Raw genomic sequence first — 19,169 nt, 5'->3', positions numbered from 1 at the left:
GAAAACACTCCAACAAAGGCCAAAGTAGTCGCGTCGTTGCAAAGAAACTCGATTGGGAGGCCAATGAAAGTCATCGCGTACGCTAGGGCGTGTAAATTTTTAGCGAATTCGCGTCTTGTTATGGTCCGTGGCCATTTATGGTGACCTTGGAAAGCGTCCATTTGGCTTCCGAATACAGGTATTTTGGCGCTGCCATAATTATCGGTTTTTATAATATTTGGTTAATAGAAAATATTATAAAAATAATTTCTTAACATTTTTTGGCTTCTCATTCTCTATGGACTATGAGAGAGTGATACATTCTCCCTGCCACATCAACGCTCAGTAGTAAATAATTCAAGTTTTAAATTGTTGAGCAGGTAAAAAGATAAGGTGTGTAGTTGGTAATCCGGTCATACGCAGGGGCATTTGGCCATTTTCCCGTGATTTGTGTTGCACAAATTTTCCAACAAAAGGTTTGACTTTGAAAAACGGACTACTAGATCCTCAGTGTTTTATTGGTAGACCTTTCACGCACGTATTTATTCCTTGTGGAGCAGAGATAAATTTGTTTGGAAGCCGCGTAACTAGAGACAGAATATGATATTGCAAAATCCTTTAGTTTGGATGCATTATTTGTCTTGGCTAATGGCTAAAGGTTTGTCTTCGAGATGTGCACTAGATTTTTGTGTAGCATCTTGCAAATATTTAGCAACCATAAGCAGGTGCGGTTGCAAAGATTATCTACGAGTTCATAGAAATTAAGAAGTTTTTGCTTATACCCAGTATATGTATTAAATTTTTTACTAAATACTTGATTGTGAACTCAATAACTATTGTACATTAATTTAAGATTACTACAAGAATCCATAAACTTCAAGGATGAAATTGTTGTGAAGTATTTGGCCATAAACCACAACTGAATTAAATTTTCATTTGCCCTACAACTTTAATAACAGCACAAAGCAACCTAATTTTTTTTAGCACAGCCTCGTATAGATGTTAATTGCATCATAGACATGAAAGAGTGAGACTTTCTTTCCGTTTGCCAGCAGTAGTCCAGCCCCTAAGGCTCTTGTCGGTAATTGTTCATGGTTGGATTTAAATAGATTTTCTCCTAAAAAGAATTTAAACCAATTAGATCGATTTTTTAAATATTAATATCAAGCCTAATTAAGTAAGTCGAACTTTATCGGTATTTTTGGGTTTTCATTTTTTTATTAGTTTTTCGTCGTAGGGGTCGTTTGATAGGAGTTATAACCGAAAATAATACATTATACATGTATTGGCTTTGATATTATTTAATCGTTTGTTTGGTAGGGATAGTGTTTTGTATTGTATTAGTTATACACTACCCGTTCCTATTCTGGTAGACTCTATTCAGTATTATTTTAATCCTAATTCACCATATTCATATAATATAACAAACCAAACCGTGAATAAATAATTATGCCAGCGTAACTAATCTCAACATTACTAATACGCTTTTATTCAATATCATTCTTATACACCCCATTCAGTACTATTCTTATTCTAATACACCCTTTTCATTTAATATAACAAACCAAACCATGGATTAACAATAATGCCAGTATGACTAATCCCAGCATTACTGATACACTTTATTCAATACCATTCTTATACACCCTACCAGACAACCCTTAAAAACATGTGATCCTGTACCGTTCTTGTTCACAGACTGTAGATTATATATATATATATATATATATATATATATATATGGTAGCAAGAAGCAATAGGGCCTAATTGAGTTCAATGTGAAGCAGGCAGAGATTCAAGTGTCTCAGTTTCTTCAATCCATTCTGAATTTGGTTCATTCCAAGACTGTGGCCGCACTCCAAACATAAAGAAGAAAATCATCTCCAGCAATTGAAATACCTTATATCTATCCAAATACTGGTTCCATAATCCACTCACAATGCAGTAACTGTTGTTGTAAGGGGAGCAATGATGCACAACGTGTTGTGACCTCGAAAGAAGTATTCCAACACCTTGTCAGATAAAGTACGCGCTTTGGTCACGCGCAAAGCGCGTACACCGAAACTAGTATATTAAAAAAGTAAATAACTAATATTCTGACCTTCTAAGAGTTTGAATGAATGTATTCTTTGATATTACAACCTAACAAAATTTTGCAGCGTCAAAAGATATAACATAGATATGTCATTTTCCATCGTAAGCCGCAACCAGAGAGCAATTTTGGCATATGGTCTAAATAAGAGATGCGTGGGGCAAGATCAGACCAGTAGTATTGAGATTAGATTTTGAGTTGCTTTAATTTTCACAATAAAATGTTTGTCCTTGCAAAGATTAGAGTTTTAGAAAAAAGTACGTAACTTCTTTTGAGTGTTTCACTGGTATACTAACTTCTTTAATTATGATCCGAGACGTGAAAAGAGCATCGACCTAACTCAATAAATGAATAAGAAATTAACAGCAAAGGAAATTAATGATTCTTATTCGACCTAACAAAGAATAAGGGGGATGGTCTAGGACTCTAGGGGGTTGGGGAAAATGAATGACGTCCGGAGATGGGAAAGTTTTTCTTATTTTTTAAAGTTACACTTAATTATACGTGTCATTCGATAATCGATTCACTTAACGCGCCGTCAACTAGCTAGTGTGTTTTATGCACTTGGTTTTATGGACACACGTGTTCACAAGAAAACATATGAAATTTAAGGGGCTATTTAGGTATTTAACCTTTTCACGGGGTAATCCTAATGGATTTTTTTTTTTTTTTACTTTTATAATGTAGATACTATATAACAAGTGTTACAGCTTGACTCTGGTGTACTAGAGACATTAATATATTGGTTTAGCTCAGTAAAAACGAAATCCACATATGTCTGGTGAAGATAATAAAGAAAAGGACTATGTTCAATGGCCAAGGAAACCTTTACCTTCAATTGGAAGCTTGTGACACAAATTTTACTCTATTTTCTTTGAAATAGTTACTGTACCACTAATATTCTTTGACTAGTTTTAATGATTCACCTTGCTAAAATCGCGTGGTGATAAAATGTATCATTGCCTTTTAAAATAGTCAAATTATTACTTTGAATATTTTAACAAAAAATCTTTTATATTCTTTTTTATCTTCAATTTCTAATAGATTAATAATATAAGTGAAATTAATTTTTATTGTCCTTTAATCATGAGCATGTAAAGTAAAAAAAAAAATCAAGAACTTTTTATTGTTATTTAAAAAGTGCAAAATTAAAGTTACCCGTCCAATGTCCACAAAATCAAATTATTTTGCGTAAGATAAATTTTAAATAGTTCGTTGAAAAAACTACTTATTGAATGAGAAAGTTTCTACATTTGATGAGACTATTACATCAGGGGTATTCCATAATGTCATATACAATGTATTCTCATTTCCAAACAACGACAAACTTTATTTTGGGTAAGAAAGTAAAAATATTGATCGAAATACTGAAAAATGTTGCAAATAAAATTAAACTTCATCAAGCGGATATAAACTGGTCAATTTTCTTTATAGTATATACAGATTTCTTATATAATAGGAAAATATTATTTTATTTAAAACAAATAAATTACCTTTTAATAAAGATCATCAATAGCATTCCCATTTCCAAACTGAAAAAGTTCCAACAAATGTAGCAAAAATCAAAAAGAAAAGATTTAAAAGTCAAGGGCACAAGAATGGTTCCTAAAATATGTTAGGAAGATCAAACAGAAAAAAGCAAATTCTAGGCTTAACGTAAAAGGCACCCAATACTAATGGATGAAAATAAAAGGGTGAGAAAATTGGAGTTTTAGATGAAAGAATCGATCTCGTAAATCGAGTCATGGTTTAGAAAGTTCTGAACCTCTTAAACATTCATATGAATTTAGTTATAACACCTATAACCACTAACAGGAAAATTGACATTGAATTTATCTATGCATTTAACAAGTCTTTGACAATTTTATATCTATATAATAGGTTGATTAGTATTTTCAATTGGAAAATTAAAACTTAATGTAGCACATAACAAACAAAAAAGAATATGTTCCGTTGAGAGTTTGGAACATAATATCCTATCTGCTAGACTTCAAAGCTAGCAATGACAACTTCGTCAAACTAACATATAAGTATTGTTATTAAAAATTAATAAATAAATAAAACTAATTATCATCAACTCCTGAATTAGAATAATATATCCCTGGAAAAAAGATTATCAGCAAAACATGTGGGACTGACAACTGATCAGATGTTGAAATCATTTCTTCCCTTAATCCAGTTCTCATGCGAAATGGGATGTCATGAGTTGAGTATAGGTACACCAGAGACAATTTCATTTGCCCAAAAGCTTAGCCTTACCCTCACACAAATGTCAAAGATGAAATCGTTTATTTACAAGAACAATTACCCATTCATTCTTGGCAAGTTTTCACTCCCTGTGACAAGTTCTATGACCCGTTTGAAATTAGTATCGCAAAAGATATTTTCACTATAGAAATATGCATGACAGAGCTATTGATCGAGTACTTGCTAGGAAGTCTTTAAACACCCAAATGAGATGAACAAGATAACGGGCATTTCAGAAATTAATCCTAATGCTTTGATTTTGTGAGTTTGTGTTTGATCCCTTTTAAAAAAAAAAATATTATTAATCCATAGATCTAAACACCGTTCCACTGTTATCAATTGATCAAAAATATAGAGAAACTGCTTAAATTACAATAAACAACACATATACTTGGAAAATAGGACACAAAAGAAAAAAAACCTACAAAACATAAACATAATCCCGGAAAAAAAAAACTAGAATAATAATACTCGAAATTGCTAAGCAGACATACATCCAACGCCATATCTAGTAGTAGGAAAAACAAGAAAAAGTCCACTGCAAATAACTCCCACCATTAATGGGAAACTCCTCATGATTTCATCAAGTTCTTTTGCATGTCCAGGGAATAAACAAAGTGTCACTCTATGATCCGAAAATGCAATTGCCACAAACACCAATACAGACATCATTGCATGTACGAAATCTGTGAATCCCACAACGTACCTTTCATCTTTTGGCACTTCCACACCAAGTCCAGTCTTGAAAACTTTCAACCCTCTAGGAGTGACAAATCCATAGTAAACTTTCCCATCCGGACCGCGAAAACTATCGGTGAAATGGAAGAAGAAGCATGACAAAGTGCAAATGCCAAGAAGTGACAAAATCATCAGTGTGGTAATTGGAGAACAATCACCTTTGCCAAAAACTGATGGAAGGAGCATTTCAAAAGTTAAAAGTGTTCCTGTTGGGAGAAAATTCACAAGCAATGATGTTTTTGAAAGTGTTTTTTGAACCCCATTTGCCATTGCTCTTCTTTTCTTGCCACCAAATGCTGGTTGAGGCAATTCTGGGATTGGAACATCTTGTGGCAAATTAGTATTGTACATAGAAGAAGTAGTATTATCAACACGTTGTGATGCACTGTAGATTTTGATCCCAATTGGTCCCTCACTTTGCTCCATTTTTCGAGAATATTGGGATCAAAAGATACGTAGGCTTTGAATATTGAAGAGAAATGAAGAAGAAGAATCAAGTTTGAAGTTTATTAAAGAAGATCACCAAACGTTTGGAGTATTGTGTTTGATCCCTGTGGATATTTCATGAATGGAAAATGATGGGGAATATTCGTTACTTCGCTATTAGTAGGGGTTCTTTATCCTCCAGATGGGATATGAAATGTTGCGTCGTTTCATAAATGTGCAATATTGAAAGGTTGTAAGTTGTAACTGTCTGCAACCGTTCTTGGTAACACTTTATTCCGTTGTTCTTATCCAGTATAAATGTGTTACTAAGGAGAATTAAAGAAGGTAGTATTCAGTTTTTTTTGGACATAACACATTTAACATAATTAAGAGAATTGAAATATTAATGGAGTAATAATGAATGATATAAAGAAGGTGTATTTAATATACTTTTTTGCAGATTTTTTGGACATAAAATAAAGAGGGAAAATGTAAAAAATGAGAAAAAAGAGAAATAGGAATGGAGGCCATAGAGAAGTGACACATTACCTTATTTATGTCTAGCTTTATAATGGATATTGATTGATGATATGTGACAATACATAGGCATTCAATATGATATTTAATAGGTGACAAACTGACAATACATCCGCAATTTGACACACTAAATCAAATTGGTTGGTGTCGAGTATATGAATTCTCCACATTCAACCTGAAAATCTATATCAATCCAATAATAATCGGGAAAAAGTAATCTTACAGCAATCAACTTAAAAAAATGTGATTCATTTTAAATTGAAATTGTAACATTAACTGATACTATATATTAGCTCATCTCAGCCAGTTTAAAAACAACAATATAATCCTGTACCACTCTTATTCACAGACTGTAGATGAGAAGGGAAAAAAAAAACAAGCAAACAACAATAGAGACTAATTGAACTCAATGTGAAACAGGAATTGATTTTGTCTCAGTTTCTTCAGTCCATTCTGAATTTGGTTCACTCCATGACCTTGGTCGAACTCCAAATTTAAAGAAGAAAATCATTTCCAGCAACTCAAATACCTTAGTTCTGTCCAAATATTCATTCCATAATCCACTCACAATGCAGTAATTGTTGTTATAAGGCGGGCGATGATGCGCGCCGTGTTGTGATCTTGACACAAGTATTCCAGCATCTTGTAATGCTAACACGGTTGAAGGTAACTTACTTTTTGTACCATGAGCCCAAGAATGAAACTGCTGGCTGAACATAATGCAACCTGAAAAAACTCCTGCAAAGGCTAGAGTAGTCGCGTCATTGCAGAGTAAGTCGATTGGGAGGACAGTGAAAGTCACCGCGCGTGCCAAGGCATGTAAATTGTTAGCGAATTCGCGTCTTGTTATGGTCCATGGCCATTTATGGTGACCTTGGAAAGCGGCGATTTGGCTTCCGAATACAGGTGTTTTGGCACTGCCGTAATTGTCAATTCCCCAATGGTAGATTCCGGAAGCTAGGTCCGATAGGACGTAGCCAATGCACCCGGCTATTAGGGGCCCGGCCCATGAATGTGAGTCGATGGCCCCTGTTGCAGACCTTGCTAATGAAATTAGCACGGTGGTGCACCCGCTGGTCATCCATGCTCGATGAGCCCATGTGGACTTTAAACTCGGGTCGTTGAGTGCACTTCTTGTACTACTAGTGGTTGTAGTAGTACTAGTCTCCGTTTTTGTGATGGGAGTGAGAGGGTCATAAGTTAATGGTTCTGTGACGGGCGGTGGTTTCGTGGTGATTGTGGCAGAGTTGGACGAAGAGGAGGAGGAAGAGATACAATAGACTCGTGCAGGTAGGAGAAAATGGTGGGAGGTGTTCTTGACTCGATGTGATGATCTTCTCTGTATCGTTCCAATTTTATCTGATGTCCCCGAAAGGACTTGTTGTGAGGATCTAATGGCATGGTTTTGAGGTAGAATGGAAGACATATTGAAGGAAGTTTTAAGGTTGGGTGTACAATCAAAATGCCAAGCAAAAGAGCATATAGTAATAGAGGTTCATTGGGTATATTATATTCCTATTAATTTGTGGTTCTGTTGGGAGCTGGAAGTTTTGTGGTTACTATATTCAAAGCTATAGCTTTATTTTCAAAGAGTGGAGCAAGAAGAAAGTCCTTATGGAAGCAACTGGATGAGCAACTTTAGTATATGGTCTAAATAAGAGATGCGTGGGGCTAGATAAGGCCGGTAGTGCTGAGAGTGATTTTGTGTTGCACAATTTCCCAACTAAAGGTTTGGCATTTAAAAAAGAACTAGAAAATACAACATTAACTTCTTTTGACCGTTTTATTGGTAGACCTTTCACGCACGTATTTATTCCTTGTGGAGCACAGATACAGCTTGCAGTCAATGCCAATTTTCTTACTTGACAATCTTACCACCACGTGTGATGATTGGAGCTCTCCATCATTAATCACAAATTTTTTTGGGCAGAGAGTGTTCTCTACCGAAATAAATTAAATTAAGTAGCTTTAATTCAAATTAATTCGGGCCTGAAGTAGGTACGTATATCGACTGAAAAAAAAAAACTAGATAATTTACGAATTGTAAACAAGTACGTGTTCGATGGGTTTGATGGGTACACTATGCAGCATGTAATCATTATTAGTACGTGTTAATGGGTTTAGTTGGAAGGTATGGCAAAATCAGAGGCGGAGCTAGAATTTAAGGTTTGTGGGTTCCGAATTCAAACCCTCTAAGTTACTGAGTTTTAAATTACTAATTTATACATATTACATAAATTTCTTAAGGCAAATACAAAGTGTGAATAAAAGGTTGTGGGATCGACCGAACCGTCTTCGACACTGTGGCTCCGCCACTAGGCAAGATCAGACTTTTCAATGGAAAGAATTCAAGTTACAAAGTACTATTAAAAATCCCTTTCGAATGTTCAGTTATAACGTTAATCATTTTGGTATTAATCCCAAGTGCTTTTTTTTCCCATTTTCTTTTTTCACTTTCTAGTGCAGATATTATCTTACAAGTGTTTATATATAGACACTGATATTATCTTACAACTCTACAAGATTTTATGAGTGGCACTTAAATTGATAGGTACTTTGTTTCCTTAAAGCACCTATACTTTATTTTGTAACTACAATATACCTATACTAAGGAAAATACCAGTCGCCAGAAATGTCATATATTTTCAGCAAATGACTACTGCTTTTTATATAATTTTTTCTAAACCCCCCAGATTTTTTGTTATTACCCATTTATTTTACCAATTTGAGAGTGAATCTGATCCAAACTAATACCGAAATATCAATATTAATTAAACCCTCATCATCTTCTAATTGCATGTACAGTTTCTCCGATACGATAGGGGTATAAATCATATAAAAAAAATATTAATCTCGATTAAGAAAACAATTTGTAAACTGCATAGCAGTTGTTTGGAAGCCACATGACCAAAGACGAAAATATGATATTTCATTTGGTTCAATTTAATTGACATAGTTTAGATTGACACGAAATTTACGAAAGAAATGAAGATTTGTCAAACATGTGATCTTAGGCATGTCATAACATTTATGTGGTTATAAAAAACTATTTTACATAAGTAAGAGTGTAATCACCTCGAAAAAAGTGTAAAATATTTTATATAGAAATTAGTAGTGTTTGGCCGGAAGTATGACAATTTTGAGTGATTGGTATTTTCTAGTACTATTATACATACGTGATACGTATAGTATAAGAATATTGTAGTTACAAAATAAAGTGTAAGTACTCAACCAAAGTATTCCCTCCGTCCCATATTATTGGCCACTTTCTCTTTTACACGCCCTTTAAGAAATCATAAATGAAAGTATTTTTTTACTATATTACTCTTATCTTTCTCGAATAAATTACACTCTAATTAATATTGGTTACTTTGAAAAATAATTAATGTTCAGGATAAAATAGGAAAAACTAAATTAATTATATCTTAATTTTGTAAATGGACAAGTATCTTGGGACATATATTTTTAGTAATGTGGTCAACTATATGGGACGGAGGGAATACTTTTCTCTCCCAATTTATTGACTTCATTTTCATTTCAATTTGTTCAAAAAATATATTCTGGGCCCACAATACATTCCCCTTAATATATCTCTTTTTTACTCAATCAATTTGTCATTCGCAAGCATAACTCGCATTTGCCTACGATTTATCATTTGGTTCCTTCCCTTGTGTATCTAATCCTAGCTTTTGATTGTTATTCAAACAAGTGATGATGCAATAAAGGTATGAAAACCTGCATCATTTTTGGGCAGTGGCAAAGCTAGGATGTCGTAAAGGTTTATCCGAAACTCTATCGTACAAAAATTACACTATATATATAAAGTCAATTTTTTTATATGTATATTTAATAAATGTTAAATCTCCTTGAATTCGTCGTATGTTTACTTCGTTATATTTTGAATCCCCTAAGCAGGGGCGGATCTAGGGGGACGGGAGGGTGTTCACCTGACCCCTAAAAAATTACATTGTATACATAAGGTAATATATTTATTTATTTTATCATTAATGAGATAATTTAGAATTATATAAATATTTAATAGTAGTATTTATTTTGGACGAGAAATTTTAAATTTTTTTTTCTTAAACTTCGTGCTTACAAAAATATCAAATTGATTAATGACCGAAGTTCCAAAAATTCAATCTTGGAGTTATCCCTCAATGATGGGTAACAGTTAACAAAGGGAAAAGATCACGCATTCTCATTGGAGGCAAAATATTTACCCGCCCCCGCCCCTTTTACTTTTGCACCCCTAAAAAATTAAAATTATTTATCCAAAATGCCCCTAAAATTATGATAAATATTAACATGATATATAAATATACTGAGATGATATCATGAAAGACTGGTTCAGTCTTTCTCTTAGTCCTCTATGATACCATAATTCTATATACATATATTGTGATAGTATCATGGAGGACTGCTTCAGGCCTTTGATGAGACACTCTTCAATCCTCCACGGTATCATCGTGGTATATAAGTATATCGAGATGGAATCATGAAGGACTGCTTCAATCCTTCTCTTAGTCCTTCGTGATATATATAAACTGTAATGGTATCATGAAGGAAGTGTTTTGGGTGAGGGGTACGTCGGGTAAATACTTTGGGCTGGGCAGAAACAAAAATAATTTAGGGCAATTTGCACGAATACCCTTATTTGTGGGTGGTCTTTCATTTTTGCCCTTCAACTAATACCCTGAGGATCTAGGTTCGAACTCCGACTCAGTAAAAAATAAATTCGCAAGATAGGTTTCGTAGTAAAATTAGGTCTATTCGGGCAAAAGTTAAATTTTAAGGCAGAGTTTGCCTAGATCTAATTTTGGACAAATGTTAGGACTTAAGGCAGAGATTTAATGAAAACCTTGCCTTGTGTTATTCCTTTTTGTTTTTTGACTAAGCGGAGATTTGAACTCAAAACTTCAAGATATTTTTGATCACTCTTTAAATGAAGGACAAAAATTAAAATCCATCGCCTTTGAAGGAAATCGATACAAAAGAATGAATAATTTGAGTGGGGCATAGACGGGTAATTAATTTCAATCCTATGGGTGGTTAGTGTTGTTTTCCCTTAAACAAAAGTGGATATTATGTAATTAAGAAAACACAATCATTTCCCCTGTACCAAGTGTCCCATTTTAGTATATTCCATCATCCATACGGAAAGAGCTTCGATTCTGTTCGTTCGGCTGTAAATTCTCAGATATACTCCAAAAGGTGAAAAATTTCCCTGAGCTATATAGCCTTTGTACCAAAACCAAAATAAACTTTTGGCTCAATCTTTTGTTTGGCACGCGTTATAAGCTGCGAAATTTTAGATTAATAGCATGTTTGGTCAAGCTTAATTTTTTTCTAAAAGTATTTATTTTTTCAATAAATACTTATTTTAAAATAAATAAGGAGTTTGGTCAAGCTTTTGAAAAAAAAAATGTTTTTGAGAAGTAGCAGAAACAGTTTTTCAGAAGCTAAAAAAATAACTTTTGCCCAAAAATATTTTTTTTAAAAGTACTTTTAAAAAAAATACACATAAAAATATTTTTTTAAAGTTTAGTCAAATACTAATTATTGCTCAAAAATATTTTTAAATTAATTAATTAAATACAAACTGTTTTTACCTAAAAAGTATTTTTAAAAATAATATTTTTTAAAATAAATTATTTTAGAAGCTTGTTTAATCAGGCTATAAGTTTGTGATAATATTTAATTGACGTACGACAGTCAACACATCTTATCAAATTTGAAATTATTTTATCTTAACTTTTTAAGTGCGATAAATTAAGAAAATATATCTCACCAGAACTCTCCAGCGTCAATTGTGATTTGTGAAGAAAATCAATCTAACTCTGTTTCTTGATTAGTGTTTCTTGCCAAAAAGCATATTCACAGAATAATCTGAAATTGTACCAATCAAGAAGCTAATATTGTTGCCTAATACACTATAGTTTAATCATCAAATGTATTTATCATTACTCTGAATGTCTCACACTCCCTTCCGACATTCCTCTATCCAGCCATGGCTGTAATCTTGAAGAATCATTGCTTATTAATCACTTTATTGTTCCTCTGTTGTTTATTGCCATGGAGGCAGATAAATGGGTTAAAATCACCATTTAATCCAAATGATATTTTACCACTGTTACCGAGACAGGTTTCTTGGCCTATCGTTAACTCACTTCATAGTGCTGTTGACCTGTTGCCTGCTTTTGTTGGGACTGCTTCAATTGAAGGGAATAATAGTTTGGAGTGGAAAGGTGCATGCTTTTACAAGAATATTGCTTGGCTGGAGCTTCATAATAAGTCTAATACTCAATTTGGTGGCGGCACCCTTCATATCAAGGTATCCCCAAATCTATATTTGGTAGTTTTTTCATTGTTTTCTTTTCATTTGAGTGTTGGAGGTTCAAAAAAGTGAATGCAGAGTCAAGATTTGAAGTTTATGGGTTCTGAACTGCCATCGAATCCATAGCTCCTTTTTGTTACTAGGTTCGCTATTAAATATTTATATATATTTAGTGAAGAACCCGTAAGGGATACTCTACCTATGCCCATGCAACAAACTAGTTGCAATAGCTATTTTTCAAATTTCATATTTTTTTCTGTATCTTTAGTTTGGTTTTTCATATATAGTAGTTCTTGTTCTATGTGTATATTGGAGAGTTTGGGGATGAAGTTTGGCAAATTCAAAAGTTTTAATTGTTTGCATCTGGATTAGGAAGATGTCTTTCCCTTGTTTGGAATTTTTTGAGTTAATCTTTGGGGAGCCTTGGCGCAACGGCAGAAGTTGTCATGTCACTAGGAGGTCATGTCACTAGGAGGTCATGCGTTTAAGCGATGGAAATAGCCTCATAACAATTGACCTACTGTGGTTTCAGCCCTTCCCTGGACCCTGCACATAGCATAAGCTTGGTGCACTGGGCTTCCCTTAATCTTTAGGTGATTCCTGGATTTATTTAGCTAATGACTCCTTGGAGGCTTGGAGCTTCTCTGGAAGATACTTTTGTTGTTAAATATCAATTGATTTGGATGCCAGATTGATGGAAATTTTAGTTGAAGTTAAACTTATCTTGATCATTTGCTCTACTCTTCTTTATGGAAAGCTATGAAAGTTGATTTTTATCCAACTAATGCAACTCATTGAACTTACTGCATGCTTATGGACAAGAGGTATCTTTTTGCGAAATCCCAGCCTTTGGACTTTTTGCATTGACTATATGTTGCTTGTATTTAGTTGCAACTATCTTGAGCTTGGAGAAGCTGCAAATGCCGATGTTATTGGACTGAATGTAATAAATGAATTTTCATCTATTTTGAATGGAAACCTTTTGAAGGAAAAATTTGTATACATTATTAGTAATGATTATTTGTTCTCTGCCTAAGTATATGAGATGCAGCATTGATGAAATAACTTAAGGATTTTATTTTGAACCCCCTTTATAGTTCTTATGGAATCTTTCTTTTTAATGCTTGGATGGAAGAGTTCCCTTTTTAATCTCAATGCTTGACCATTTCATGTCCCTTATTTTTGTATCTATATTTCTATTACAATATTATTCAGGTCAGCAATGCACACAGTTGGACATGTATGGACCTTTACATCTTTGCAACCCCATATCGTGTAACATGGGATTACTACTTTTTGTCTCGTGAACATACCCTTGAAATCAAAGAGTGGAAGTCTGAAGCTGAGTTAGAATATGTGAGTCAACATCCTTTAATCAATGAAACTAATTGGTCATTGATCCGAGCATAAATTTGTTATGGTCTAATGGACCAAACTTAAATTGAAACAGGTCAAAAATAGAGGGATCTCAATTTTCCTATTGCAAGCAGGAATGTTAGGAACACTTTCAGCATTATGGGATGTTTTCCCCTTGTTTGTGAATAATGGATGGGGTGAGAAATCGAATATTGGGTTTCTCAAGAAACATATGGGTGCTTCATTTGAAGAACGTCCAAAGCCGTGGGTCACAAACCTTACTAGTGATGACATTCATTCTGGAGATTTTCTTGCTATATCAAAAATTAAAGGTATCTGGGGCGGTTTTGAGACTTTGGAGAGATGGGCAACAGGATCTTATGCCGGCCATACTGCTGTTTGCTTGAGAGATGCTGAAGGAAAACTATGGGTTGGCGAATCTGGACATGATAATGATAAGGTGGTGTTTTATACTATTTTGCTTTCACATGATGTTATTCCTTGGCAATTGCTCTTTGTTTCTTGGGTAGCTGCGTTTACATGCTCACCTCCCCAAATCCGCTACCGACTAACTCAATTAACAACAACAACAACAACAATCAGAGTCTGGGGAGGGTGGGGTGTACGCAAACCTTACCCCTACCTTTGTGGGGTAGAGAGGTTGTTTCCGATAAACCCTCGGCTCAAGAAAAGAGTTTTTCAAAACAGGTCTGACAAATACAAGAGTAGGAAATGCTATGATGAAAATATCGAAGAAAAGAATTGACTGGAAGGAAATGAAGGAGAATGGAGATAGATAACTGGAAGGAAATGAAGGAGAATGGGGATAGATAAAAAATGTGTCGTACTGTAATGTTTTGAAGATATTTTGCTGATGCTTAACTCACTGTTGCTAACTATGTATGTTCTTCTCTAGTTTTTAATAGTGTTATAAAATGTCACTGATTAACATCACATTTGCTTCTCTCCCCGTAGTTTAGCACGTTATTTTACAAAATAAACAATCATCGAGACAGGAATTTACAAACATTGAGAATTCAAATTCATAATTCCAAGTAAATTTATTGTTCGATGACTAATTTTTGCACCAATTTTGTTCGTTGCATTTCCTTTCAGGGAGAAGATGTGATTGCTATATTACCATGGGATGAATGGTGGGAGTTTGAGCTGACAAAAGACAATACCAATCCACATATTGCAATTCTCCCTTTGCACCCTGACCTCCGAGCCAAGTTTAATGAGACTGCTGCTTGGGAATATGCAAAAAGCATGGCAGGAAAACCTTATGGTTACCACAACCTAATATTTAGCTGGATAGACACAATTGATGGAAATTATCCCCCGCCTGTGGATGCTCATCTGGTAATGCATGCTATTTTCAGATTACCTTCTTGCCAACTTTTTGTTTGCTCTATTATCTTGAAGGTGTTTTCTTCCATGCATACTGTTACTTTCTAAATCCGAGTATAGTCATCTCTGCTATGGCTGAACTATGTCCTTTCAAATAAAGAAGATAATCACAATTCACAACAAACAGCTAACTTAGACATCAGCATATTTTGTTGATCAGCTAATGCAGTAATATTTTTTTGTGGGCACGCGAAGTGAAATTATTGAACTGCATTTATTTCACAGACAGACTATTGAGCAGCCTTTGTTATCGAAATAACAGAAGACTCCGAACTTTTGGAATTATTATTCACGAATGAATTGGTAAAGCCAACAGAAATATTCGATTCTGACTTCGTAGAGCCAGTGCTGCTGTTGCCTGCGCGTAGGGCCGTCCCCCACTCCCATCCTGGGGCGCTAAGGGGCTTTTGTTGTCTTAAGAGCTGCAGGTTTCATGTTCTGAATACTATCTAGATTTCCAAAAGGGGTATCAGTTTTGAATTCTAGTGTGGTGTTATCTGTGACTCCCCTGGAGTTTCATTTGACTGCTAGAAATGTGCTACTTATTATGATTCTAGTGTTCCATAGAATTCAACAAATTATGCATGTGTGCTTAAGCAGTAAAGATTTGATAGATTTAGTGCCTTATGACAGCTGAAAATGGAATTTGTTTTGGTGTAAGAAACTTGAAGTACCGTTTGATTATGAATGAGCTTGAAATTCTTCTATGAGATGTCACGTTTATATATGAAATACAATTGAAAATAGAAACTTGGGAATGATGAAGGGTGACTGATCGAAAAAGGAAGAATGACGCTTACAAGAATTAGAAGTGATAGACATTTATGGATAAAGATGGATAATTGTGGCACTTGGGTTTTGTGTTGTGGATGGCTTCTATTATTTCTTGCTGCATTTATGAAATTACCCTTTTTTTTTTTGGGTTATTGTTAACATTTATCGCTGGATGGTGCAGGTGGCATCTGTCATGACTGTTTGGAATCAAATAGCGCCTGAATATGGTTCTAACTTGTGGAATGAAGCCTTAAACAAACGACTTGGAACTCAGGTTATATTATTTTTTAAATCACTTTCATGAAATGCCTCTTTTCTTTGAGACGATTAGTGGACAAAATACTCTTGAAGCAGCTGCTGGGTATAAAATTAAAAATTCTGTAATTACAAAGGTTGATGTTATTAACTATTATTTGGCCTGAAATATAACGTTCTTTATGAACTCTAAGATTCTCAAGTGAAAGAAATTTGAATGTTAAACTTCAATCATAGACTTGATAAAATTCAATATTGAATGCTGGTCCGTTTTGTTACACGCAGAACCTTAGTCTTCCTGATATACTTGTTGAAGTTGAAAAGCGTGGATCCTCTTTTGCCAAATTGTTGGCTATTCCCGAGCAGGATGACTGGGTATATACTGATGGAAAGTCAGCATCATGTGTTGCTTTTATTCTTGAAATGTATAAGGAAGCAGGACTATTTGGTGAACTTGCAAGCTCAATTCAGGTTACAGAATTCACGGTGAGTCCTTCATATAGATTGTGAAGTATTTTTCATTTTCCTGCTTTTGGTTGGTTGCTTGGTCATTTGCCTGAGAACTGTACTTGATGAATCTGAAAATGCCTTTTCATTTTTTCTGTTTGACAAATCTGTCTCTCTAGTGAAGTATATTACACTTGTTCATTCCTATTATCTTCTCATCTTCATCAATTCATATGCTAATTCTAGTTATTTCACAAGTTCCAATTAAAGTGTCTCAAAAATGTGTCTGTTGTCAAATCCTTAAAATATTATAACTTTTTCCCTATAATCTTGAATACATTTTCAGTATCTTATTGCCAGCACGGTAAAGTTAGGAATATCTCAACTTGAATAAACTAGCAATATTTCAATTCTAGGGAAGTTACTTTTTATCTTCTGTTTTGGAACTGCCTATGTTTATATAAAACTGTTCCATCAATATTTGCTCATAGAAACCACAATTCTTTCATTAATACTTATATTTTGTTGGACCCTTTTGATTCAATCTTAATGAAAACCACATTGAAATCTATGTTGGACTCCAGTTATAGAGTTTCAGGAATTAATGTGTATTAACAAGTCTTCTATATTTGGAAGTGCAGATAAAAGATGCTTATACTCTCAAGTTTTTTGAAAACAATTCAAGCCGGTTGCCAAAGTGGTGCAATGCCGATGACAATGTGAAGCTTCCATTCTGTCAAATTAGAGGGAAGTACCGGATGGAATTACCTGGATACAATAATATGGATCCTTACCCCCATATGAATGAAAGATGTCCATCTATGCCTCCGAAATATTACAGACCTCAAGGTTGTTGACAAGGTTTACCCCATCTCCCTTGTAATTATTAGAGGTCAGCATTGTTGAAGACATAATTAAGTAAATACAAGTCAGCTTCCTCTAACAGCTTCAACTTTTAGACGAGATGGTCATACACATCAACAAGCATGTTGGGTAGGAGTATAATTTTTTTACTCATCAGTTCTCGAGGAGCTGCACATTGCCTAGGATATACAAGGTTGCTATTATCCATAGATGTTGCTCTTATTCAAGAGTTTGTACAAAGTTTGGTCTTCCATTGCTTCTTCAATGTTGCATATTCTAGAATGCTTCCTGACAATTTCCTTGTTTTTATTTAGTTTTATACTGAATGGGGCTGGGAAAATGAATCCCAAATAGACTTGCACATACAGAAAAGAGTTGGTATTTGAGTGAATATTAGTTGTATCGTTATACCTTCTACTTCAGAGATCTACACTTAACTTTTCATTGTAAAGTTGCCTCAACTTTATTGAGCAATGGACATTCGAAATGGTGTTAAAAGGGCAAAAACACGCATACAAGAGCAACACGTGATGACAGAAGATAACGAGATCAAGGAGAGATAGAGAGGTTATTTTGATGAATTGTTCAACTCGAACCAAGAGAATAACATTTTAGACCTTGCATGTTGTGTACAATAGAAATTTTAGTTGCACTCGTAGAATTAAGCTGACAGAGGTCTAATTTGGGGTGAGGTAAAAGAGAGAGGAGATTTTGTTCCTCTTTTTCACCTGGTCAAAAGAATGGTACTATTAGATGAAAGAGAGAGGGAGAGAGAGTGTAGTATTGAAGTATCAACTGATAACAGCGAGAAGTTAATTTCAAGAATTCAGTATTGGAGCTTTCCCCCATATCAAGAATTCAATGTTGGAGCTATCCTCATATCAAGAATTTAATATTGGAGTTGTCCCCATAAAAATGGTACTATAAATTTTGTCCTTGAAAACAGAAGGGGAATGTAGTTAACAAAATATAGGAAAGGAAAACCAAAAAGGGAAAACACACCATTTTCCCCTTTCAAAGTAGGCCAATAATAAATCCATCAACTCTACTTGTGGTACCATCAATTGTCGAGATGGGATGATAAGTACCTGTTAATCTTCAATTAATATTTTTGAGTCACAATCTTGAGAATGAAATTATCTTCGTTTGAGAGCGCTTTACTTTCAAAATGAAAATTTTCGGATTATCAGATCCCAATGTGAGTACCGGGCGCTGAGCTAAAGACAAAAAATAGCTAATCCAAGCAGTTTGGAAATATTCACTTCTTTCACTGTTCACAGCAATGACAGAAGCCTTTCTTGCCAACAAGTGCAAGTCAACTCCAACTATAATGCGCCTGTTTTGTTTTTGAAACCCTCTCTGGTTGATTTATTCCATTTTAAATGATAATTTTTCTTTTTTATTTATTAATAAAAGAAAGATATTTTTGTATTTAAAACTTCAAATCCATCATTTTACCTTTATTGATATCTTCCATTAAATTGGGTATGAATGGATTTTTTTCCAAGAACTTGTGTCCAAGCAAAATTACGTGATCATGACGAAGTATTTGCTACAAGCATATTCGCGGAATTTTCTTTCCTATCACTATTACGTAGTGTAGACGAAAACGTAAATTGACAAAATTTTAAACAAGGAAATTAAAACTGAGAAAGCTCCCATTTCTTTCTGGATTAAAATTATATACTGTAAATAAGGGCAATTTGG

At 34.2% G+C, this 19,169-nt stretch overlaps 3 protein-coding genes across 3 annotated transcripts; 1 reads left to right on the top strand and 2 right to left on the bottom strand.

The window, feature by feature from the left end:
• Positions 1 to 4,301: 4,301 nt before the first annotated feature.
• LOC132617944 (protein DMP8-like) lies at positions 4,302 to 5,831 on the bottom strand. The gene has a single exon (XM_060333010.1). The coding sequence runs from the start codon at positions 5,480 to 5,482 to the stop codon at positions 4,799 to 4,801; it is 684 nt and encodes a 227-aa protein (XP_060188993.1). The 5' UTR covers positions 5,483 to 5,831; the 3' UTR covers positions 4,302 to 4,798.
• A 421-nt stretch (positions 5,832 to 6,252) lies between these two features.
• On the bottom strand, positions 6,253 to 7,726 carry LOC132616625 (fatty acid desaturase 4, chloroplastic-like). Its single transcript, XM_060331168.1, has one exon. The coding sequence runs from the start codon at positions 7,443 to 7,445 to the stop codon at positions 6,426 to 6,428; it is 1,020 nt and encodes a 339-aa protein (XP_060187151.1). The 5' UTR covers positions 7,446 to 7,726; the 3' UTR covers positions 6,253 to 6,425.
• A 4,041-nt stretch (positions 7,727 to 11,767) lies between these two features.
• Positions 11,768 to 17,870, top strand: LOC132616624 (uncharacterized). The gene is made up of 7 exons (XM_060331167.1): positions 11,768 to 12,353; positions 13,572 to 13,712; positions 13,807 to 14,172; positions 14,829 to 15,074; positions 16,078 to 16,170; positions 16,437 to 16,637; positions 17,240 to 17,870. The coding sequence occupies exons 1-7, from the start codon at positions 12,030 to 12,032 to the stop codon at positions 17,453 to 17,455; spliced, it is 1,587 nt and encodes a 528-aa protein (XP_060187150.1). The 5' UTR covers positions 11,768 to 12,029; the 3' UTR covers positions 17,456 to 17,870.
• The last annotated feature ends 1,299 nt before the right edge of the window (positions 17,871 to 19,169 follow it).

This window comes from Lycium barbarum, chromosome 11 (assembly GCF_019175385.1).
Source record: "Lycium barbarum isolate Lr01 chromosome 11, ASM1917538v2, whole genome shotgun sequence".
NCBI lineage: Eukaryota > Viridiplantae > Streptophyta > Magnoliopsida > Solanales > Solanaceae > Lycium > Lycium barbarum.
Note: the sequence above shows the minus strand (reverse complement) of the source record. Positions and strands in the feature narration are given on the sequence as shown.